Source organism: Sardina pilchardus, chromosome 24 (assembly GCF_963854185.1).
Source record: "Sardina pilchardus chromosome 24, fSarPil1.1, whole genome shotgun sequence".
NCBI lineage: Eukaryota > Metazoa > Chordata > Actinopteri > Clupeiformes > Clupeidae > Sardina > Sardina pilchardus.
In genome coordinates, this window is record NC_085017.1 from 14499156 (window position 1) to 14524947 (window position 25792).

At 44.3% G+C, this 25792-nt stretch overlaps 1 protein-coding gene and 1 long non-coding RNA gene across 3 annotated transcripts; one reads left to right on the forward strand and one right to left on the reverse strand.

Annotated features, from left to right (window-relative positions):
- The first annotated feature begins 1662 nt into the window (after nucleotides 1-1662).
- dennd3a (DENN/MADD domain containing 3a) lies at nucleotides 1663-25330 on the forward strand. 2 transcript variants are annotated; one of them, XM_062529441.1, is made up of 24 exons: nucleotides 1663-1822; nucleotides 3884-4198; nucleotides 5008-5302; nucleotides 5441-5556; nucleotides 7931-8064; nucleotides 8198-8309; nucleotides 8732-8851; nucleotides 9791-10009; nucleotides 10525-10640; nucleotides 10969-11124; nucleotides 11539-11635; nucleotides 11747-11850; nucleotides 11936-12114; nucleotides 12493-13020; nucleotides 14336-14595; nucleotides 16128-16298; nucleotides 17401-17530; nucleotides 18295-18402; nucleotides 20062-20201; nucleotides 20676-20836; nucleotides 22041-22180; nucleotides 22892-23067; nucleotides 23664-23801; nucleotides 24479-25330. In XM_062529441.1, exons 2-24 carry the CDS (start codon nucleotides 4115-4117, stop codon nucleotides 24677-24679), a joined length of 3885 nt encoding a protein of 1294 aa, XP_062385425.1. In that variant the 5' UTR covers nucleotides 1663-1822; nucleotides 3884-4114; the 3' UTR covers nucleotides 24680-25330. The 2 variants fall into 2 exon arrangements, with proteins under 2 accessions (XP_062385425.1, XP_062385423.1); XM_062529439.1 differs by having other exon boundaries at nucleotides 1664-1822; nucleotides 12490-13020.
- Nucleotides 8747-20663, reverse strand: LOC134072649 (uncharacterized). The gene is made up of 3 exons (XR_009937186.1): nucleotides 20500-20663; nucleotides 20050-20211; nucleotides 8747-8845 (listed from the first exon to the last, which is right to left on the reverse strand). It is a non-coding gene; the product is annotated as an uncharacterized LOC134072649 (long non-coding RNA).
- Nucleotides 25331-25792: the final 462 nt, after the last annotated feature.

Genomic DNA, 25792 nt, shown 5'->3' on the forward strand with positions numbered 1-25792 from the left:
TCTAAAACCTGCAAAGGCCTTTAAATGGTCTCTCAGTCTAGTTCTGTAGGCTGCACAATCATGGGGAAGACTGCTGACTTGACAGTTGTTCAAAAGATGACCATTGACACCTTGCACAAGGAGGGCAAGACACAAAAGACCATTGCTAAAGAGGCTGGCTGTTCACACAGCTCTGTGTCCAAGCAAATGAATAGAGAGGCAAAGGGAAGGGAAAGCAGAGACTCACCTGCAGACTCACCTGACCTTAACCCCATAGATTTTCTATGGGGTTAATTGTGAAGAGGAAGATGCGATATGTCAGACCCAACAATCTAGAAGAGCTGAGCAACCTGAGCAGTGCCACAGACTGACCGACTCCATGCCACGCCGCATTGCTGCAGTAATTCGGGCAAAAGGAGCCCCAACTATTGAACACTGTTCATGCTCATACAGTACTTTCCATGTACATACTTTTCTATTGGCCAACATTTCTTAAAAAAAAAAAAAAAAAAACTTTGTTTGTATTGGTCTTAAGTAATATTCTATTTTTCTGAGATACTGAATTTGGGATTTGCATTAGTTGATAGTAATAATCATCAAAATGAAAAGAAAGAAACATTTGAAATATATCAGTCTGTGTATAATGAATGAATTAAGCAATATAGTGTGAGTGAGATTGGGGTTGGTTGGTAATGGATATTCCCACGGGTATTGTTCAGCCGTAGCCACGAGACAGCAACAACAGCACCAATTGACAATATAAAAGCTTAAAACAGTCTTTGGTGAGAGAAAATCAGAAGAGGACTGTATAGTAGGCCTAGGCCTACTGTGCAAAAGGTATCTTGATGACTACAGTATTTTCTGTGTTCTGTATTTGTGTGTAAGGAATTATCACATATTTTCAAAACATTATCATTTCATGTTGCAGGCAGCATTGTTTAAAATGCTACCTGAAACTTACTTTAGCCTACATCAAGAAAAGTAAGTCTCTTCAGAATATATTATGTAGCCTTGCATTCGTAGCCTAGGCTACATAGCAGATGTGGATGACGCTTTGGAAAAAATTAGGAGCAGCTGGGCTAAGCTGGTCTGTTAAACAGAAGTCCATGAACAGACCACTTCCTTGGTTACTGTAGCTTAGAAGGGAGAACCCAAGGTAGCCTGTAACCTGGGTACAGTATGTTGCTTCAGAGACAGTCTAGTTTATAGGCAACAGTAGTGAAAGTGGGAACATCTAATATTAAAGGTTTGAGACACAGCAAAAAACAACAGGGACTTAGACAGGAAAATCCAAAGTTACTCTAGTTTTTGTAGAAGCACTTGAAACTGTGATCCCTAAATGAGGGCCGACTTGCAATTGTTGTACTCTACATGTCTCCATGTTTAGCCTATCACTTCTAGAAAAATATGTGCTGTCAAATTTAGGCCACTGAATAATTGTCAAGACACAAAGTAGCATGTTCCATACCAGACACCAGGTGGCATAATTTATACACTAGCCTGTTGAATATGTTTAATTGTGGTGAAAATTGGGTTACAGCTCATATAACGAGCGATTGAAGTTGGTGGGGTTATATGTAAATGTTCTCCACATTTTGAATGACACTTAAATTAAGCCGGTTTATTTACAACAGGAAGTAGGCCAAGCCTAGATGGAGTGTTACTGTAGTTGATAGCCTAGGCTACTTCACTTCGACGAATCCCGCCTCCTTTTGAAAGAAAGTTTGACTTCAGACGTCCTCCTCACATCAGATTTCGTTCGAGCGATTTTCAAAAAATCTCACCTGGGACTTTCGTAACTTTACAGGACGTCCGCCTCACGCGTCTGGATTGGTCTGATCAGGTTTGTGTTTTTAACCATCGATTAAGGGCAGTGTTTATAATAAGAGGTAATATTGTTGAATTTTCCGTATTCCGTTTCCTAATAATATATATGATCTTTAGTGATATAGCCTAGCTTTCATCAAACTGACGTGCTGCATGAGTCCACATTAAAACTGAGGCTACTGTATAGCCGTGAAGTTGTCTGTTGCCGCTACAATGTAACCTACGGTAGGACACCTGAATTTCGATTTATGATCAGTGTCATGCGGTGCCTTCCAGCTGGAATTTCTCATGTTGTTTATAATGAAATAGGCTCCCACCTCCTCACCACACCATACTGTAGGCTACATGGCAAGTGATAAGTTATAGCCCCTGTTTCTGGTTCTTGCAAGTGGCAAGGAAGAATATAGTTTTGCTTTAGGTGAAGAGGAGAGGCTCTAACAGCGGTATTAGTAGCCTATAGTAAAATAGACTAGGGCTATAGCAGACGCCTGACTTGGAACCGTTTTGTTTTGACTTTGCGTGGGATGATAAAGTTTGTGTCCCTGTAATTACAGAGAATGGACTAGCCTACTCTTGCCGACAGCGGTCTGTGCTCTGATGCTTGGATTCCTGCTCAGTGAAGTTACAATCTTCAGGCCTGCCCATCTGATGGGATCCAGATGTTTGCCAGTGGGATTATTTACAGAGATTTAGGTGGAGGTTAAGCACTGCTTCATGCCTATAGGCTATTACAAGCAAAACTGAACCTTTTACATAAGTTGCCACTTTCAGATATCCAGATAAATTTGCCTTTTAACATGTCACAATTTGAACAGGGTTTCTTAAATTGTGAATATGATAGGCCATTCCAGTGATTATTTTGTGGTTTATCTTACAAAATGCTGATAGAACATCAGTTGTGCTGTCTGATGGATGATGGATGCCAGGCTGCCTGGGAAGATGCGGAAGATAGCATAGACAGCATCTTCTTTTTATTCAGTGCGTGCCATTTTGATCATGCTGAGAAAATCAGTTCCAGTCCTAATTCATTACAGTCAGTCAGTGGCCTCACAGACACAGTCCCTTACAGTAGTGTCTTTCGTGAAGCACATCTAATTTGCAGCGCTGCAACTGGTGAAGTGCCCGAAAACAGGTCATGGGTTCAATTCCTGGTCGCACTATCTGGAACACATCAACTGTTAAAATCTACTGAATGCCTCTGCTACTCTGAGTTCCCCCGTCATGCAATGGGTCAACTGGTAAGAGCTGCGGTGGTCGGGCATGGGGTCAGTAAAAATAGTCAGGCAGTCACCTAAAATAGTTAACACATAGCACATACTAAGGATTCTGACACGCAAAGCGGTTAGTGGTAGGCTAGAGCTTAACCTGGTTTTCATGTGTGTGCTGTGAAACCCAGATGCTCTGTTCTGAGTAGTGAGCAGGGAAAAAGACGATGATAAGTCTGATGCAATCACGTGTGTCTGTAGGCCCACTGATCTGACGTCACACTTTGGATCTATGTGTGTGTGTGGGTAGGTGTATGTTTTTGCTTCATTACCTAGGTTGTGTTTTCATCAGGGTTTGTTTGGTTGTTTGTCTGTTTGTTTGTTTGTTAGAGATAACTCAAAAAGTTATGGATGGATTTTGATGAAATTTTAGTTAAGGTCTGAAATGACCCAAGGAAGAAACAATTACATTTTGAGTGATCCGAGGAAGTGGTCCGTATCACCGTCTGGATCCAGGAGGCGGTTATGTTTTTGCTTGGCGGAGGTCTGCTTTTCAAGTTTCTTTTGAGACAATGCAAAGTTATTATTTTGAGTCAGAGCATGTGAATAAAAAATAAACCTGAATTTAAATCCAAGCCTTCTTCATTTGGTGTTCGTTTTCAGTTAAACTCTGTGTTTTCTGAACACCCATTTTTAGATTGTGGTTTAACACTTCAGTGACTGTGCTGTGACTTCTGCTCTGTGACATCACTCTTTTTTCTGCCGGTGTGTCATCCTCCTAGGGGAAACAACGTGCAGAAACTAGTATTTCCCCTCAATGATGCTTATCACAGTTTCCCAATATCAACACTAATCTCTCTGTGTCCTAACAGGTTTTAAATAAGACTGTCCGTGGTCTGCGGAGAGCCTCCTTTAAGTGCATGGCAATGCTCAGAAACTGCAGTGTGGTCAAAAGAAGAGGCAACAGTGGAGGGAGGCACAGGATACCATCTGCATGTGTGTGCCCATCACCGGTGCTGTGAAGGGCAGATAAGGCAGCTCAGAGACACTGAGCACGTTTGATCTGGTCCATCCCAACGCAACGTGCGACTCACGAGTTCCACATGGCGGACAACCTCCCCTCGGGACTTGTGGAGGCCTGTGTGGTGGTTGGAGCAGCAGGTGACAAACTCAAACCGCTCCTTCAGGTAAGCACAGAATCAGATGACTGGGATTGGTGTTGATCGGGGTCATTGGTGTATGATCATCTTATGTTTAGGAGAGCATCAGCTGGATTTTATTATCTGTCAAGATCCTTTATACAACAGAGTCCCTTGTGTGTTAAAGCTAGAACTGTTAAATAGAAAGGAAATCATTGAACTTTGAACTTAATTTAACTTTGTATACTGAACATAGTTAATCGATAACTATTGTAATGTAGGCCCTACCTGCTAATCTGTCAATCTTAAAGAGCCTCGATGCATTTATTTACATATCTTTAAACATAATTTATCTGTAAAACCTTATGTATAGGTAGAGGTCTTTCGCAAAGTGTGTTAGGAGGATGGTTCCCCCTTTTTAGCTGAGCCAAAGATCCTTAAGGCGGAGCAAGATACGTTGTTGTAGTTCATGTCTAGGGACGCAAAACGGGGATCACCTCTGCATAAAGGAGGTGTGTCATGCGTGTCATGTCCATAGACTTCAGTGGAACAGCTCTGCATAAAGGGGGATTTTGCCCCCCCTCCCTTTTGTGATTCGGGTTCCAGGAAGTAGCTTCTCATGAAGTATCTTGCTCCGCCCTTAATGATCTTTGGCTGAGCTCTGGTCAGGTTTGTTTCCTGATCACAGTTTCAAACTGTTCCTGAATGGTTTCCTTGGAAACACCTTTGTGCTTGCTCTGGGGGGGTTCAGGACTTTGTTTATGTAAAATGCATTGAACCATTGTTTGTGTAAATGCCTTTAAAAGATCAAGTGTAAGTCTCAGTGAGTGATGTCCTTTAATTTCTGTGCTGTTCAGGCTCGGGACAAAGATCTCCCCCTGCTGGACCCTGAGGTGCTGCAGGTGCACGCGCCGCCCTTCGTCAGCAAGGAGAGCTTCAGCGACAGCCCTGGCCACGCTCCAGCCTTCAGCCGCATCCAGAAGAGGCGATCGTTCATGAAGAAGAAACGTGACCGGGTCTCTACGCCCTCCAGGGAGTTGGAAAAGGGCGACGGGGAGCCCCCTGCCACCACTGCCACCTCCGCTGCCATGGAGGATGTCAGCATCCCCAAGGACATTGATCTCATCGCTCTGCCCCAGCTGTGTTTCCCAGGTGACGCGCCGCCACCACCACCACTACCGGAACTTCACCCAACTTTAGTTTCTGTCACTCACTGTACACTCATAACCATGAGATCTACGGTCGGTATCTCAGGTGATTTGAATATTATGTACTTCCTTTTTTACGCAGAGGGTCTGAAAATATCCGAGGAGTGCAAAGAGGACTCTTACCACTTCCTGGTGTTCACAGATGTTTTTGGGAACCGGACGCATGGGGTGGTGGTGCAGTACCACAGACATATACAGGTGGGTATGCTAATGCTAGCGCTAACGCCAAGCAAGACATGATGCTCCTGCTGCAGCCACAAAGGCAAATCTGCTAACCTCTTAAAGGGACACTTCACCGATTAGCATTAAGCTTTGTATCTTTAGAAAACCAGTCATGTTTTTGAATGGTCATGCATCATTCCCTCAGTTTGCCTTGAGATGGGAGAAATACAGATTTCAATGAAGCCCATGAATAGGACTTCCTGCTTTCAATAATGTAAAATGATGATTTTTACATCATTGAAAGCAGGAAGTCCAACATTGAAAACCGTATTTCTCCCATCTCAAGGCAAACTGAGGGATGATGCATGACCATTCAAAAACATGACTGGTTTTCTAAAGATACAAAGCTTAATGCTAATCGGTGATGTGTCCCTTTAAAGTACTGTAGTCTCAGGATATGAGGAAATGTTTGTGAGTTGTGAAATCTGACGCTTGATCTGCATGATAGTTGATGTTTTCGTAGATTCCACCTACAAGTAAACCACTATCTTGTTGTGGGAAAGCTGGTTTTATTCCTGATGTGTTGTGTGAAAAAAGAGATGATGCTGAAGATGGTGAAGAGATAATTTTTCTGATTTCAGATGTATTTTTTTAGTTTGTAGTTTGTCAGTAAGTAGATATGAATTCTTATCTCAGTAAGTTCTTTGCAAACATACGGACAGTATTATTTTCACACTGTGTCTGTCACCTCTTTTGTTTAAGCTATGATAAACCACCTGTCGATTCTACATTATTCTCTCGATGAGAGACTCAACCTTTTTTGGGCGAAGGCACACTAAAGGTCTACCAAAATGCCAAGGCACACCGACTCATGGTGACTGATTATGTTGAACGTCACCAATGTCAGATTGGGAAAGGTTACACAACAAGGTTAAAGGGTGTGTTCAAAGTTGTGAGAGTCCTCAGAATTGTCACTAGATTATTCAACCAGGTGGATGACAAAGTTGCTAAATCTAGCAATTGCGAGATATATCTACGTATCTAAAAAGCCATTGTGGCAAGCTTGCCTAGAAGGATTTGCTTGATGCATTTACTGTAAGCTTCATGAAATCATGAAATCAAACTGATAATAGTAGCCTACAAAAAACCTACCTATTAACAGGCCTAATAGAGTTCAGGCGTGGTGCCTGAATTCAGGCTTGAGCTTGCCAAGGAGCGATGTCATGAAAGGCTATTCTCTATATTGTCTTTGAATGTATTTGATCATTTCAGGCACAGATAATTTCTTGTCTCAGCCCTGAACTAATCTGTCTGTGTCTACCTGATTGTTGTGTATCATTGATGCCCATTGATACCCATACCCACCTAGCCTATTTCACGAGCCTGTACAAAAATGCATTGGGTTCCTGAAAAAGCACGGCACACCGCTTGAGAACCTCTGTCCTAGATATATCCAAATCCAGATAGTAGGCCTGCTCTGATACCAGTCCACAGCTGTTCCACATCTGTTTAGCATTTGGGTAGAGCCCTGACTCTGGGGCTCAGCGCACAGTTTCTGCATTCCAGAAAAGTATCTCCTAGTGTGTCTAAGCCTGATATGAGCTGAAATGCACCTTTTCTGTAATACTATAAATTCTAAGAATTATGTGCAAATGAAACTTATTTAATCTTAAATTGTAGATGCTTCTGTATTCTGTGATGGGTGAATGGTGTAGTAAGCTTGTAGGTGAGAGCATTGTACCTGCGTCACTGTGGCACGTCAGCGTATTGACATGCCTGAAACTATTCTAACTGTGCTCATCTGGTTTACACTTTGGATGTTTACACAGGGAGTCCATGCTCAGGGGCCTCCTGAGGAATTTGTATGTTTTATATATGTTTTGTGTATTTACATTTATATTATATTATATATCATATATATTATATGTTTGTGTTTTTAATATTACCATGATTTGTATGGTTCATGTCTTTAGTGGCTACACTTCACCAGTTTCAACACTCTGTGGACCAAACCCGTTTTTGCATTTTGAGAATTTCAGTGTGCATAGTGCATAGCGAATAGCTTCTGACAATGGAGTAATAAATGGTTAGCTGAGCATTTATAAATTAATCATTTACTCTACTTTAGTAGACATATTTAGAGAAAAGTAAACCTATTTGCAAACGGTTTAACTGCTAAGTTGCCACCTCATAGCTGTGAGGAAATGCTTGTCCTCAACTAACCACAGAGGATATGACCATGGTTAGGTTACTGGCTCAGTAGCGTGCTGATCCTTCTCCACACGTTTGTGGGGAAAGGGCCCCATAGAAGGGACAGATTTCACTCACATCAGTCTGCACACGTCACATTCTGTCAGCATGTACTGTATAGCCCAGAATTACAGGTCTTATTTTCTCTATCCTACTTCAGGCTTCTCAAGATGGACATGGTCATCAAAATGGTCACTGGACATCTCCCAAAGGACCCAGACTCTTCACAACATACGCCATCTGTGTCATCTCCAAGTACCCTTATTACAATGCCCTGAGGGACTGTCTGTCATGGTAGGCCTAGGCCGCCCCCACCGCTCTCTCCCCATCTCTCTCTCAGTCCGTCATTTCCTGCTGGTTATTATCATTTGTTATACAGCTCACTGAGGTTCATTGCTTTTTTTGTTATGCAAACTTCCACCACCAGCCTTCTAATTCAGTTGCGGACTTGCCGAATGGTGGACTTTGAGGAGAGGGTGAAGGAGTTCACAGCCAAACTGGCACTCGTGCCCATCCCTCCGCCTGGGCAGCTTCATGTGGTAAGCTTTCGATGCTGTGGCCCGAGGGCATCATTCATGAGAAAACATGACACAAAAGGACACAAAAGGACATAAAAGCGGTTTTGCTGTCATTTAATTGCCGCTTTAGCCAATGCCTTCACAATAGCTTCAGCATCAGCTGAGTCGCTAGCATATTATTTTTTGTGCCATGAATCACAATGCATTCAGATGCATTCAACTCAAAAGGCCAGGGTTTCATACAGTTTTAGCTTGGAGTTTGTCATTGAAGTTCTCTTTCAGTCTAGGGGTAGGCCCTAATCCATGTATGGGAATCTGTTCCAAAGTGACTGTATGGTATAAGCTAAGCTAGCATTTGTGAGTGCAATGAAAAATGAAACAACTAAATAATATGAAATGTTTTTGTGTACTATGTCTGTTTGCCTGCTTGGCGTGGTGTTCAGGTGTTCAATCTCCGACCGCTCCAGATCTTCCTCCCTTCTCGCGAGGATGAGGAGCGACCGGCCGTTGACCTGGACCTCCATCTGCCTTTCCTGTGCTTCAGGCCACTGCAACTCCTGGAGGTGAGCCCAGCAGAGGAACACTTGGCGTTTTTTTTTAAAAGAAACTCCTCAGTTGGTCTGGATACAGTAGTTTTAATGAATCTGATGGCACATATCTGGCACTTGCCATTTACTGTTGAAATGTCCACTGGCTTAACGAATTTCATGCAGCTGCTTATCCAGTTCATTGCTATTTTCGCCTCTTTCATGTGATTGATTGGAATGATGGGATACAGTACGTGTTGGTTTCACTGTACTGTGACAGACTCTGAAGGCATTCTAATTAACAGCTAACAGTTGTAGGCCTATCCCTTTAAAATGAATGTGGGCCTACAAAGAAAACAATAATACAAGATACTTTCACTTCGGTCCACCCTTGTCATCCTGTCAAGAGGTTTTTATCTTACAAATCCTTGGAAAATAACATGTCCAGACTTGACCTCTACCAGCATCTTCCTTTCTGTAGGCCTGCCTAGACGTTTTATCACACTGACTCACACATCCTGATCTTCAGTCAGGTTTCACAGTTTGCTGTTTTTTGATGTTGTACTTACCAATCTCACTTACTCTTACCAGTATTACCTTACTCACTGTGCAGTTTTGTTATCTGGGTATCTGAAACCCACAAAAAAACAAAACAGCTCTCACAGCAGGATGTAGCTAAATGTATTGACACGGTACAGTGCATCAGATATCTAACAAGCTAACTGTTAACAGTATTAAATGTGGGTGTTGAATTTGTTAAAGAAGATGAGAGTACAGCACTCCTAGTCCTAGTCCTGTGAACAGGCAAGAATAAATAAAAAAAAGTTACACATAGTTACACGTATGACTAGGAGTGCTGTACTCTCGTTTTCTTTGATTTATTCCATATGGGCACAAGCACCCAGTCAGCCTAATATTTCGTGAGTTGAGCGTGTTCTATGAACTTTGTGAATTTGTTCCCCATCTGGTCCGTAGATCATCACCAGCATCCTGATGGAGCAGCGGGTGGTGTTTGTGTCCTCGGACTGGGCGCGCCTCACCTTGGTGGCCGAGTGCTTCATGCGCTTCATCCACCCGCTCCACTGGCAGCACCCGTTCGTGCCCGTCCTCTCCCACCTGATGCTCGACTTCCTCATGGCGCCCACCTCCTACCTCATGGGCTGCCACTCGCACCACATCGAGGAAGTGGCCGCGGTATGCGCACCCTATTTTGTCCAATAACGCAACCAGCCACTCAGCCTTTCTCAGTCGTTCTCCATCTTGTTTTTTCTTTTTTTTCCCTTTCTCTTTTTCCCCTTCGCTTCTCTCTCATGTATGTGCTTAGAGAGGAGTTTAGAGTAAAAATATACAGTATGTACATTTATTTTCCCTCTGTAACCCTCTGTTCAGTTGTAAGTGCTGACCCTCTTGACTTCATAAAATAAAAAATAATTATAACAAAAAGAAAAGTCCTCCATCTTGTGCTGTTGTGGCTTGCTTCAGATTGTGAGTTTGGTACCGTTGGCTAAATGAATCCAGTAAAATCAGCCAATCAGGGACAGGAAAAAGGATCTGGACATGCACGATTGTGTGTCCGTTAGCAGGAAAGGGATTATCTGATAATTTTTAGTCTGTTTTGCTGTACCGATCCTGTTTTCTACAGAATTGCCATTGTTTGCCATGAAGTTATGATGGGTGTCTGATTGTGTGATTTTTCGGTGACCCGACAGGAAACAGATGACCTGATTCTCATCCACATCGATGAGGGAACAGTATCGTCCTCCAGCGCAGACAACCCTGGCCTGCCAGAGACGCCTTGGGCTGCCAGGGAGTGCTTCACGAGACGGTATGCACCAAACCGGACACTGTGCTGTTAGCTAAAAGATTTGGACACTCTCATTGTTTAAAGAGGCAAAATGCCTCGCCCCCGGAATTGAGAATCTTTTGCTTAAACTGTGTGACACTGGAAATAAACAGGCGGTGGAGACAAGTTATGCAATATGTTTTTGGCTCATTCATTCAGTTTGAGGTTCAGGGCTTTTGTTAGTGTCTACTCTGCTCCCTGTGGGGAGAGTGACAATGCAGTGGTGTAGACTATTCCTAGACAAGTTATTCCAGTTGCCCCTGTGCAAGTGACCCGATGAATATGCACGAATATGCCTCTGTGTTTGCAGGGTGGAGGGCTTGCAGATGCACTACGACCTGGAAGTGTGTCGATTGGGTGCGGGCACTGACGTGAACGACCTGCGCGCTCGGAGGAGACAGTGGCAGCACACGCTCAATACTGAGATTCAGAGGATCACTCTGGAGCTCATCGTCAACATCTTCAGGTTAAACACAGACCTCCTGTGTCAGCCGTCCATTGGAATATGGGATTAAATTGTTACATTTCGTGCTTTGTGAATGCCTTGTGATTAATAGTTTACAATGAGTAAGCAAAGATGATATTTCATTTAATCATAGCTCTTGAGGCAGAATCCTATTTTATTTTTGATATATGATGACACCTGTATATTGTGATTCTGGGAGATGTTCTGATATATGGAGATAATAAGTTGGTTCAGTAGCTTATTTGTGATTTGAAAGGAAAGTCAAATGATTCATATCTAATGTCTGATACAGAACAATACACCTCATGACACATTACACTCCATAATCCCATATCTTAAATTGAAGTGAATAACTAAGTGGTTTGGTTCAGGTGTGACACTCAATTTTACCATTTTCCCCCCTTTTTTAATTAGAGATGTACATGATCATCTTAACTATGAGCATAGAGTCTTCAACAGCGAGGAGTTCTTAAAATCCAGAGAACCAGCTGACCAGACGTTTTACAAGAAGGTACTATCAGTTAAAAATGTAGAAGCGGTGTTTGAGGGGGTCTTTACATTCAGTCACGTGACATTTCTTTTTACATTTTCGCCACCTAACTAACACTTTCTGCTTTCAAAGGTCTTGGACACCCACATCTTCCATTCCTTTCTGCGAGATCGTCTGAATAAGAAAATGGACTCTTTCTCTCGCATGGAACTGAACACAAGATCGGACATCCACAAGTAAATAAGTAAAAAGTACAATTCTCATGTTAGGCTCTCATATGGCTTATGATGGTCAGTGATTCCAGTGGTTTGTGTCCCTTAGACTAAGGACCCTGATGGATGTACCTCGGAGGCCCAACATGCAGGAGATGGCTCGAAAATGCACCACTCCAGAGAACCGCCTCAGTAGGAAATTAGGCATGAGTTTACCCAATCTAGCAGAGCGAGCTCCCATGGAGAGTGTCAGAAAGACCTCCCTCAAGAAAGTCACCTTGAATGGAGGTAGGAAAAGTCCCTCATCCAAAACATATTGGTTACTACTTATTCGATTCTCATAGAACAGCTAGTGTTATTGTATACAATATGCATTTATGATTGTTTAATTCACATGATTGACAATGACACATGAGTCACATGTGTTTATACAGTAATATCCTGTATATTAGCCACATTGGGTATAAGCCGCAGGACAGTGTTTTATGGAAGTTAAAAGAAACAAAACCATATTAATACCATTTTAACTTGTTCCTGTGTATTGACTTCATAGCTAAAGAAATTTAGCAAAATCAATGTACAAGCCGCAGCCAATAGTTAGGAAATTACAGTAATGATGTTGATGGCACCTTTCTTAATCATGGGCTTCTCTGTTCATACCAGAAGTGAAGGCTCCTCAGAAACCCATTAAGACCTTCCGACTCCCCGAGTTTCCTCCGCCACTCTCCTACGTGTACGTCCAGAACTACTACTCGGACATGATCAATCAGCTGGGGAAGGCCATGTCCTGCTTGGGTCCAGAGGACTCGTCCCTGCTGGCCCGCTACCACTACCTGCGTGGCTTCGTCAGCTACGTGGCCGGCAAGCGCCTGGACGCGCTGGTGGACTTCCAGAACCTCCACAAGACGGACACGGACATCTTCCCGGTGGAGCTGGTCCGGGCCCTGGTGGACTCGCTGGCCGTGGACGAGCGCGCCCAGGCCGAACGTCGGCCGGAACTCGCGCGGCTCATCAGCCGGTCCAAGCGGGACCACGAGGGCGAGCGGGCGCGGCCCGACCACTTCGCCACCATCAAGAAGTTCCAGCTGCCGCGCACGCACCTTCAGCGCGACGACTTTGTGCGCCGCATCCAGGAGTCGGGCATCGTGAAGGACCAGAACACCATCCACAGGCTGTTCGATGCCCTCACTGTGGGTAAGTGAAGAGCTGCCGTGTCTCACGACAACAAAGGGCTCTACTGTCTCACCCGCTAACAGAGAGAACAGAGAGGCGGTCAAGTGAATCATTCTCCTTTATTGAGAGGACAATGTGATTGCCTGTTTGCGTGAAGTATTACGAATATGTTTAATTAGTGAATTAACTTCATTCCTTAAATAATAAGGCTCTCAATGCAGTGAGACTAACACAGATCCTAACACTCACATGCTTTGCTGTGCATTCTAGGGCCATCCCCTGAAACCTCTGCTGTATTGAAGCTCAGTGTTATTGATTATTTAACTTTTTCCCAATCAAGTGTGAGAGCCTGAAGTCTGGTATGTGTGTGTGTGTGTGTGTGTGATTGTAGTTGCTATGTGTGAGTGACTGTAGACTCTGAACCTGCACTTTGCCCTGACACCCACCCCCTCACTTCCTCCGCTAGAGATTTGTAAGCCTGGCTTGGGTTGGCAAGGTGTGGAAACTGCGGTGAAGGCTTCTTCCCAGTCTATTTTTTACGTTGATTCCGGCCTAGATGGTAAGCATAGCCTGCGCAGCCTGCAGAGTGTGCTTTGCCCATCGCCGTTCAGTGCTGACTGCGTATATGTCTCCGTATGTCTTGTGGGTGCATGGCTCTGGTGTGCGCACTGCTGGAGTGGCATCTGATTCAAACGTATAAGTTACTCCTGTTTGCTTTTCAACTATCAAAACCGTTTCCTTCTAGCCTCTGGACTGCCCTCCTTCTGTCTGTGCCCACAATAGCGGACAATGCCTTGCTAGAAGCTAGTTAATCATTACCCTAGCATTTGCATTTGGTGGCTTGCACGGTTCACCACCGGTCGTCCTTACGCTGGCCTCCCAAACAGGTCACAGGAATGCGCTGCTATGCTTCAGTTTGCTTTATTAAACAAGCATGTCAACAAACGACTTAACCTTTGGGTTGCTAATGGCCTGTGCAGTAGAATAGTGGTCAGGACGTGGATTAAGCCTGTTCCTGGTCTGACAAGGTTGTGCTGAAGTGAATGCCGAATGTGAACTCACAGTTGCAGCCTGGTCTGTTGTAGGTCGGAACTAATGAGAGAAACATGCAGCGGCCCTCAGTGTTCCAAAACTAAGAGTTTTATCACTTTTACCACTGACCTACATTTGGTAGATAGTTTACCTATTTTTACAACCCTTGGATTCACTTGACATTCTACTCTTTTACTTGCATGAATCTAAGTTTATTGACTTGCTCCGTTTCAAAATGAGAAACACTAGGGGCCTGGTTATGAGCCTGAGGCCTTTTCAGTCATGACCCCGGATTCCCCAACAGGTCAGCAAAAGCAGGTGGACCCCGAGGTCTTCCGCTTCTTCTACACCATCTGGAAGGAGACGGAGGCCGAGGCCCAGGACGTGGACCTGCCCGCCGCTGTCCTGGGGCACCTCGAGACCAACGAGTGCGTCTACAAGCTCTCGTCCTCGGTCAAGACCAGCCACGGCGTGGGCAAGATCGCCATGACCCAGCGCCGCCTCTTCCTGTTGACCGATGGGCGGCCGGGCTATGTGGAGATCACCAAGTTCAGAGACATTGAGGTGAGCGGATGAACCTCCAGGTGGAAAAGTTACAACATAAGAACACAAATCATATGACATGACCATATGTGACCCTGTAAAGCGGAACCAGTCGTTTCTGTAAAATTTAGTAAATTAAGTTATTGTGCTCACGTGAACGGCCATAAACTAAGCTTTCCAACGATATGTATATCGAGGGTATTACACAAACTATCGCTAAGATAACCGCATCCAAAGTTGACATGGTTCTCCTGTCACGATATGCCAGAAGAGGAGAAATCACCTTTTTAAGCGGCGCGTGCACAACGGGAATGACAGCAAATGTGTTGAATCTTTGCCGGGTTTAACAGTCAAAACTTACGTTTTTCCGTGAAATACGTTCACGATATGAAACTGTAGACTGTGTACAGTCGAATTATGCGAAAACGTGAAATTCAACATTTTAACCCGGAAGTTTGTTATTGTTGATTTTCTCAAAATAACGTTGTGCGCAAAACGACTGATTTCGCTTTGAGTGGTCACATTTGTATTGTGCTGAGTTCTCACTCCCCTGGCTGTAGTTGGTTGGCAGTGCAAACCTGAGTGGATAGGACAGTGAAGAGTGACAGGAGGTGAGTGGAGGAGATAGGGTCAAAGATCCTTCATTACTGACAAGATAGAGCAACGTAATGCATCTCTATGAGCCAATTTCACAGTGTCCAGGTGTCTGGCCTAGTTGATGTTAATAATGCCTTAATTGGCAGGGTAAAACATCTTCCTGTTTCTGTCTTTCCTATAGACTGAGCTGTTCCAGAGGAAGTTAGTTTACACAGTGACATCTTGTGAGATAGGCTTATGGAAGCAAAATTCGAACAGTTCCTGTCTGCTTAAAGAGGCGTGTCGCAAAGTCGTCATAGTGGGATATCGATCGGCAAGCAGTTCAGTTCTAATGTTTCTAGGTCTAGGGATTTCGCCCCCCTCCCCTTTGCGAAAACAGAACGCGGAAATGTTCGAACGTTTGCGCCTCTCGCTCCGCTTTAACCCTCTCTGATAGGGTGGGATTGAGAAATGCCTATGGGTTGGATTAGAACATGGGCCCCCGTAGGCGCTTTGATCTGACAGGGAATCTGACAGGTTAACATTTTGATCAACAAAATGGGAACCTCAGTTTACGTTAAGAAAAGGGAAGGCCTTGAGATACATATTATTAGGCCTGTAATTTAGTTTTTTTGCCACTGAACAAAGTTATGTCATAACTGCATCAACTGAAACCAGAAATATCAGTTTTAGTCTATTGAGCAGATTAAGGAAGGCTGCAGGCTGTACTTAGTGCAGTCTCACATTAACTCTAGCCTTTAAACTGTGACAGTGAGCATTCCCCACTCGTAAACAAGGCATGAATGGCTCATTGGAGTGTCTCTTGATGAATTAACCCCTTTTTAAATGTTCCCTTGGTCTTCAGAGTTTTTTTATTTTCATTCATCATATAAACAATTAAAATAGTGTATTTTTCCTCTTAAGGTCTACTCTGCTCCATATGTTGTTATGATTTGCATTTGATTTTCCCGTTTCAGGAAGTGAGGATCTCGTCCGCTCCGTTCCTTCTCCTGCGAATCCCCTCAGTGAAGATCAAGAGCTCGCTGAGGAAGGAGATGTTCGAGGCCAACCTGAAGTCCGAGTGTGACCTCTGGGCGCTCATGATCAAGGAGATGTGGGCTGGGAGGAAGATGGCCGATGAGCACAAGGTGCCAACACTCTTCAGACTGTTCAAATCTGTATTGTTGCGTTCAGTGGCCATTGCAGTTCTAGAGGTTAAAGGTCAACCATCAGACCCTCAAATGGCCTGTGCTACTGCTTTGTTTTTGCATTCATCCCCACCCATGATTTTGGCCAGGAAGGAATGTGAAAGGGGTTCAGTGGTTGAGGTATTGTTCAAAATGAGGATAAAATAGCCTCCCATCTATTTTGACTGTTCCCAGGAGAGAAGTCTGGAAGTTCATGGAAAATGTCCCTGCCTTGTGAGGAATGACCATGAACGGATTGTTCTTGTGATGTAGACTAATAGGATCGCCGAAAGACATTAGAGCCGTCACCAGGGATGAATTAAATAGACACATGACATTTAGGAAAGGTAGAATGTATCACTGAAAAACTGTACACAGTTCTAAAAGCAAAGCTAAAGTGAAACGGAAAAATGGAAAAATACTGGAGAGCCAGAAAGTAACGGCTCAGGCACTACTGGGTGGGACCCAGAGAATTCCGTTGCTTGACATTTCCCTTTTACTTGAGGAACCGTGTTACTTCTAACTGAAATATGAAGGCCGTTATTTATTTATTTATTCAAGACCTCGACAGCATGTAAACAAAGGGAAGCAAAACAGTGTCATCGTGCCAAATGCAACACATTACTGCCCAAATGTCCAATGTTTTATCTCTCCATCACTCACATGCCAAGGACAACGGCATTTCCATTTGTCATGCCAATCGCAACCTTTTATGGCATATTTAATCACTTCACTGCTGTGTGTTTTCATTGGGAAATCTGCCCCCACCCCACACCTAGCCACAACTTACCGCCCGCAGGCGCAGACAGATAAGTAAGAGAGTGGAGCAGCCTGGCTAAGCTGCTAAAATGGTTGATGGCATGCAGTCAAAGGAGAAGTTCAAGTGACTGTGTTGGAGATAATGACATTTCTGCATAAATAGGGACAGATAGAGACATGGGTGCATAATTAGACCGCTGAATGGACAGACTGAAAGATAGATAAGGAGAATTGTGTCCAGACGTTTGAACCCAAATGATGTCAGACACATTAAAGATGTCCCTTTGTTGTCTGTTCTCTGCAGGACCCCCAGTACATGCAGCAGGCTTTGACCAATGCCCTTCTGATGGACGCTGTGGTGGGCTGCCTGCAGTCACAGAAGGCCATCTACGCCGCCTCTAAACTGGCTCACTTTGACAGGATGAAACTGGAAGGCAAGGCACCACGCATGACACACGACGACGAGACACAGCCAGCCCACACAACAACACCCTTTACACAGCTACAGTAATTTCCCTATAAACCGCACTGTGTATAAGCCGCAGGACAGTGTTTTATGCAAGTTAAAATAAATAAAACCATATTAACACCATATTAACTGCCCCCCTGTATTAACCTCATAACGGAAGAAATTTTGCAAAATCAATGTATAAGCCGCGGCTAATAGTCGGGAAATTACTGCTATCTCTCCTGGCGTGAGGCCACCTTCCATCCCACAACAGTCATCAGTGCAATGTCAATATGCTACTGCGAATAGAATTGATCTCGTACAGTAGCTCATTCTGTACACACAACTTTTCTTTTAAATGAGCATTTTTCACTAGGCTCCTATATGTTCTCCCATAGGTTTTTTCCCTACAAATCGATCTTTCAGACCAGGAAGAGAGTGGTATTTAACACGTTTTAAAGCTAAATTATTTGATTGACGTATACTATGTGTGGAGAGCATTCACTCACCATCGTTATCTCATTTTTTACGGCGATGCCGTACGCTGCACTGTCCAACATTTGTTTTTTTATGGCAATATACTACTGCTTGTGTCGTTGTGTGATGAAAACTATTCTGATGTTTTATTACCACTGCACAATAACGATAAAGTAATTGAATCTTATCTCGTGTCTCCATAGAATGAAACACGTATCGAAGTGACCATTCGCTTATAGAGTACCGAACTCTCTCTCTATCTTGCTTATCTAGTGCCCATGATGGTGCCCAAGACCACTGCGGAGACGCTGAAGCACAAGATCAACCCGTCCCTGGACCAGACCTCTCCTCACGGTGTGGACGTGCTGCTGTACACTCCAGGTGAGTTGAGTGAGGCATTATCTCCCTCCCGCACAAGTCGTCAGGTGACTCATTCGAGTCCACATGACTTGTCCCTTCCAGCTGTATCTCTTACGTCAATCAGGCACGACTTCATTCTCCAAGTATCGGGTTGAGGAACCGTGTTTATTCTTAGAACTAAGACCGTGGGCCATTTGAAGTATGTATGTAACACTCAACCTCATGCCTTCGTTTAGGGCATTTAACCTAGTTAGACCTGTTCTGCAGGGAATTGTCCCGAGTAGTGTAATGCAGTGCTGGCTTCAAGCGTTGCCCTGGTAACCCCACTCTGGTGTCACCCATGTCACTCTGGTGTCTTATGCCATAGCCTTATACCCGAAAAAAAACATCAAGTGCGGTAACTGACAGCGTTAAAGCATACTCAGCAAAATCAACCGCAGGACACTGCTGGCCTTCAAAAAATGTTGATGAAGTGTCTGTGCTTTTGACCACTCACTTCCTTAAACCCTCTTTCACACAAGAACTTTTAGCCCCCATTATCTTGTGTAATCTCTGATTTTACACTTAGCCCTTTGAACTATGAACAATTGTGTGTGAACACAAAAGGTTTTGCAATCTACTGTAGTGCTAATTATTTCCAGTGAAAGAGACACAAATTCTTTCGTTAGGGAGGGATAACCGTTTCAACCCAAACAAAAACTTCCAAGTCCGATGTCCTCTCTTTGCTGTTTTAGTGTGGTGTTGAAAACATCACTGTAAATCTCATTAAAGGCGTTTTCCCAGGCCAGAGCAAACAGAGCTACGTCACTTACACAAACAGGCACCGAGACTCTCTCATTCAAACGAGTCACTCACAGAGGTACTGTTGGCCTCCTCAATGTGTCTCGTTGTGAGGCACTTCGCACCAGGGCTCTAGGCACAGTGAGAAGAGCCTCTGTGTCCAGTTACCTCACACCGCGAGTGGAGGGCAAACAAGGCAACACTTCAGCCACCTCCGAGCCGTCCGTCCGTTACACGAGTGGCATGTCAAGCCCTGACCCCTCATTGGCTCCTCTCTATTCCATTAGCGAATCACATGGCCAGCACACCGGGGCCTCAAACTGACCCAGTAGCATTTTGTCATGGCGTTCACTAAAAACAGAGCCCCCTTTTGAATCCTATGGCTCGAATGTAGGCCACGCATTTTCCACTGGGCGCTTGGCATGTACCCAGGTTGCTCCTAGAGTCCTTTTTCCCCCCAACCTCTCTTGTGAAAGAAAGACAGGATGTGACACATCAGAGAGGTTTGGGCCTCCCCTGCAGGCGCAGTAAACTGAAAGCGTGAGTAAGACAGACCGCCAGACACACTGTCTGTGATCCACAAAGCCTGGGCTTCTTCATAAAAACAAATGGCCACTTTGGTAAACTGGAAAACATTACCACATTACTCACTGAACAATAGATGGGAATATACAATTTGTATGAGTATTTCAAATACACTACTTTGTCAATATGCATATACAGTACAAAAAGCTTGCATGCAGGACTTCACATAAAAAAAAGAATGTTCGCTTTGAAAACTGAAGACTACATTGGAGGCATTTGTTTGTTTGTTTGTTTGTAGTGAACTAAAGTGCTTTATTTGTGAGGGTGGCGTGTGTAGGCTGGTGGTAGGGCTGACTGTGGCACCTCTGGTTTCAGGGCAGCTGGGTGTGTCGGGCACGGACGGCGGTGGCAACCCCAAGCTGTGGTGTGCGCTGAGCGACGGGAAGGTGGTGGTGTTCGACGCGGCCAGCTGGTCCATGCAGCAGAACTCAGTCCAAGTGGGCTCATCTCGACTGGTGAGGAAGGCTGAAACCACAGCGATGTGAAAGCACAGTTATTACGTTTTATAATATTTTCCATTGGCATTAACCTGTAGCCTGTAAACCTGTAGTTCCAAATAGCATGACATAGCTCTCTGGCTCTTAAAGCACTGCTTTGGTGGTCTTGCTTGACAGAATGGGAAATCATCGTTTTGCACTCACTCATAACAGATAAACATCTATCACCAACGTTTATCATTTCTACTTAAGCTGCCAGTGAAGAGATTGAATCTAATCTTATTGACAATAAATAAATATGAGGCAAAATTCCTACCGTAGAGTTTTTGGCACACTTGTTGTTTTTCCCTCTTTCTTTTTCCAACCTGACCCACCCTTGAGATCTGTGGTCTCTGCTGACACCTCCTGGTCAGCACCTGTCATTACACTTCAAATGCATTTAAAAAAAAAAAAAAAAAAAATCACCAACGGTCGTTCTTCTTTTTTTCCCAGAACTGCATGCTGGGAGTTAATCAGCAGCAGCTGTGGATCGGCTCACAGGACTCGGTCATCTACATCATTAACCCACGCAGCATGTCCTGCAACAAACAGCTGACCGAGCACCGTAGCGAGGTCACCGGCCTGGCCCTTGAGGAGCGAACCGACAAGTACAGGTGATGCAAGTCAGCACAGCAGTGACTCACAAAGGACTGGTCTTGGTCATACCAATTGGAAAATGTCCATGGGGGTGTAGTCTAGTCGTCAGTTACGGAAATTAGTTAGTCATAAGGACACAACCCCCCTTCTAAGGACTGAAATGATGACATGAGGTTGCCTACTATGTGGAAGTTAGCACACACACACACAAATAGGGACCATAATAAATGAGTAGTGTGTGTGATATTTGATATTTTAAAACACTGAGCCCTTATTTAAATCCTGAGCAAAAGGCAAAGTAAGTCAAGGAGCAAAGTTCTCGTGCATGAACTAAACTATCCTCATATAGGGTACATTAAATTGGCACTAAATGAGAAATCTTCCAGCAGCATAACTCTTGTTCACCTTAGTGAAGTCAGTAATAAATGCTGGCGAACTTCTCAGATATTTCCAGCATGATATTGTGACTCAATCCTGGCAGCAGGTGATAGCCTATTGAACTCTTTTGTGATATCTACACCTCTCTCACTGGCAAAAGGCCATTTCCTTCCTCCACGTGTTTGTGTTTCAGTGTACTGAACGCTGAACAAACACACGCCCTCTCTGTGTGTTTGAAAAGGCACGTGTGTTGAAAGCCAAGACATAATAGACATAGAGCATTCTGAAACCTGCTCACTTCACACACTATCATTAGAAGACTCTTTCTGCTGTCATTTAGTAATAAGGGGTAGATTCATGGTATGCAAAGATCCATTGTATCATATATATTACATCCTTCTAGCCCTACTTCCCTGTCATGGATGGACTAAGGTCAAGAGGTTGATCCTGGGGGAGCAGATTGATGCACTAATTTCCCACATACGTATAAGACGCATTGTGTATAAGCCGCAGGACAGTGTTTTATGCGAGTTAAAAGAAACAAAACCATATTAACACCATATTAACCCCCCCCCCCCCCCCCCGTATTAACCTCGTAACGGAAGAAATTTTGCTAAATCAATGTATACTGTAGGCCGCAGCTAATAGTCGGGAAATTACGGTATATATATTACATCCTTCCAGCCCTACTTCCCTGTCATAGATGTGCTAAGGTCAAGAGGTCGATCCTGGGGGAGCAGATTGATGAATGTCCATCTGTACTGTACTGTATGATGCTGCTGAATAAGGCCTCCTCAGGCGCTATAAATGGTGCCGTTTGTTTGCTGTCTGTTCCTCGCTCAGCCAGCTGGTGGCGTACTCGTGCAGCGCGGAGGGCACGGTGATCGTGTGGGACGTGTCCACACTGCAGGTGCGCAAACACTTTCGCCTGTCCTGCGACCGGCTCCTGTCTCTGCAGGCGCACAACGGCTGGCTGTGGTGCTGTAAGTGGCCATCTGCATTCTCACTCTCAGACAAACTATCTCTCTCTCACAGACACACTTCTCACACACACACACGCACACACACACAGAGCACATCACTTAGACAGAATTGGCAGTCTGTTATGCTCGCAAGCTCTTAAAGACTGTCAGTACACATGTAAGTAATATGGCAAGTGAGTGTGGGATTGGTAAGGGATATACCACGGGTGCCATAATGCTTTACAACAGTTCCACCTACAACTATGCAGGTTTAAAAACAGTCATGGAATGCCTCTGGTCCAATCAGAAATTAATAAATAGTTTGACTGAACCTACTGTAGAAACAGTGATCCTGGTTAGGTCTGTGTACTCGTCCAACCCTGTTGAAACTACAGTACTCTTATTCAGAATCCTTAGGATTTGCAGTGTGGACTTCAGTGTGGAATCCACTCCTCAGTCCACTCTGACCTGATGTATTCACACCTTGTACAAATTATTCATTATATTTCATCACATCGAGCACTGCTTGCCTTCTCCTTATCTTGTAGTTTCTATGTAAGCATATTATCTGCAGTTACTGTACTCTACAAAAGCTATTTCAGGTTGAGTTCCAGGTCAGGATTTATATGGGTTGTATGGAGGAGCATCATTTGATGTGATTTAAGCAGGCCTTTTCCTATAGGTGTTTTCAGTTAAGCAAACACAAGACTATGTAAACATTATGTTCCTTAGGTGCGCGTGACAGCATCCTGGAGGTGCGACGGAATGGCACCGTGCAGCGTCGCGTGTCCCTCCCCCAGCAGACCCCCCAGGGCAGCCCCAGCTCCAGCCTCAGCCGCGGGTCCAGCCTCAGCCGTGGGTCCACGCTCGGTCGGAGCTCCTTCAGCTGCTTCCTGCTGTTTGATGAGGTGAGGAGAGTCCCTGCCTCCGGGCCCCAGCCCCCCCCCCCAAGCCTCAGCGCTAATGAACACCCACTTCCTTATGACTCAAAAGGAGCTTTTTTTCCCCATATCAGCGTCCTAAACTGAACCTGCGTTATGTTCTCTTTGGTCAAAGTGTTTATTTTTCTTTTCTTGCTTTCTTCTTTCTTATTTCTTTTCATCATGTTGCGCTCTCTTTATTCTTTGTTTTTTTTTTCTTTCTTTCGTTGTTTTTGGTTTCTCCTGCCGCTGTCATCCTTACTTCTACTCTTGCCCAGGCTTCATGGGTCATTAAGCAAACAGCCCTGTCTTGTAGGGATGGGCTGTGCTGGAAGTCCTGGTTAATGGATGACATGTGCTGGGAGTTTAGGTGAACGGAGTGGTGTGACTTTGATGTGCTGTCTTTGATGACTGCTGACTGTTGGGGGTACAGACTGTGTGTTTATGTGTATTTCTGTGTGTGTATGTGTGTGTGCCCATATACGGTATGTGATGTCAGCGTGTACGTGTGTGTGTGTGTGTGTATGTGTTTTTATAACCCTCTCTCTATCTTTTTGTGTGTGTGTGTGTGTGTGTGTGTGTAGACGGAGCAGTTGTGGAGCGGTTGTGCAGACTCTGATGAACTGTGTGTGTGGCACTGCCGAGATCTTACCAAGCCCTTTCATCGCATCCGGCTGCAGGACTGTGCAGGCGTGCTGTGCATGATCAAGGTCAAGAACCAGGTGAGCTACAGTACAGCACATTGTTTATTTATTCTTTCCTCTTTTCCTTGGCTCGGCTCAAACAAAGATGAGAATGTGAAGTGAACAAGAGGCATGGCTCACACTCATCCACAAGCAGCACTCGAGTTCTTTTGAGTATACTATTTATGAACATCATATACACAGAATATCATATGCACATCATATACACGCTGTTATGTCCCAGAATAAGCCTCTCTTGGTTCTTGGTATGCCTGGCACTCTTGAGTTTCACACTCAGGATTATATAAGAGAACTGCCACCCACTCCGTTGTCTTATGAACATGGAGTAGGTTTCAAAGGTCTGGAGCTGGAGTGGAGCTTAGTTTAGCATCTCTACATTTTATATCAATCTCACACAAAGAGTGGGGGATGGCAATCATCCACTTTGGCATCGGAGGTGTGTGTGTGTGTGTGTGTGTGTGTGTGTGTGTGTGTGTGTGTGTGCCTGTGCGTGTGCGTGTGTGTGTCTTTGCAACTTAACTTAAAAAAGGAACACAGAAGACGATGTTGCATACCAAATTATTATCTGCAGATTGAACCTTCCGTAATTGTTCCTCTCTCCGTCGGTCAATCATCCCTCCCTCTTCCCATCTCTCCATCGGTCTATTCATCCCTCTCCTCTCTTCCGATCTCTATCCCTTCTTTCTCTGCCACAGATCTGGGTGGGTTGCCGTGGCCGCAGCACGGGGCAGGCTCGGGGGAAGATCTACGTGGTGGACACAGAGCGCCACCTGGTGGAGAAGGAGCTGGCGGCGCACAGCGACCGCGTCCAGGCCCTGTGCTCGGCCGAGGACCGCTACGTGCTGAGTGGGGCGGCGCGCGAGGATGGCAAGATCGCCATCTGGAAGGTGGAGTAGGTAAAGAATGTGCCGGCGGGAAAAACATGGGATGTGTCCAGTGAGTGGATCGAGGCACTGATCCTAGGACACTGTAATGCTCCGTTACTAACCATACACCACTGGGACCTGTCCATTCTGAAACAAGGACAATTTTGTACAATTCATTTCTGGACAATTCTCAGGACAATTCTGCCATTGCTGTAGAATAGAAGGAGACCTGTATTATGTGGTGCTGAAGGTGACTGACCAGGATGCATACAGTAGTATAAACCGGTGTAAATGAAGGGTTCATTGCGTTCCAAGGTGCACACTAAAGACTCCCAAGGACAATGGATGTTGCGTTTCTGGAGTTAGACTCCGGAAATCAAACTTTGTGAAAAGATCCTTATGGGCTGTGTGAATCAGCCGTAACTGTTTACAGTGTAAATGATCATTATAGTGTTCTCTGCAATGTCACATTCAGTTTATTTACATTTCCTTATTTATTAGCTGTAGAGTACTGTTTAGTATGTACATAATACATGACATACCTATGTTTTTTATAATTATTACTTCTCATGTCAACTTTATATTATGTAAACTCCCATTTTGCATGGTTCTCAACAGTATTGTTTACCTAGAAAGAAGCAATAAAATACTTGTCTTGCAAGTTTTATAGGATTAGCTCAAGATAGCTTAAAACTATAATGGAGAATTAATACGAATGAGTGCATTACAGCTTAATCTTGTCTGTGAAAGATTTTTGTAAAGTACCTCAATAATTTCATTGGAAGTCCTCAGTTTGCTTTTTTGTCCACTAGAGGTCAGTAAACATAACATGTGCAAACACTAAGGTATTTGCAACTTCTGCCCAGTAGGGGAGCTGCAATGTATTTTACAAGACTTATCTCGTCTTACAATATATTAATTTGAGCTAAACATACCTTAAAATTACACCTTTTTTTATCACAGAACGATTCTCCTATTTGGGGAGCACTCTAGGTTCCACATACAGTAGATGGTTATCTGGTTAACATACACACACCTTGTTTAGAGAATTTCCCCCAGATGTGTTTTACAGTATATCTGTGTAGTAATATGTATTCGTACATCCTTTTCTACTTGTATGTGTTATTTATTCATCCTAATTTG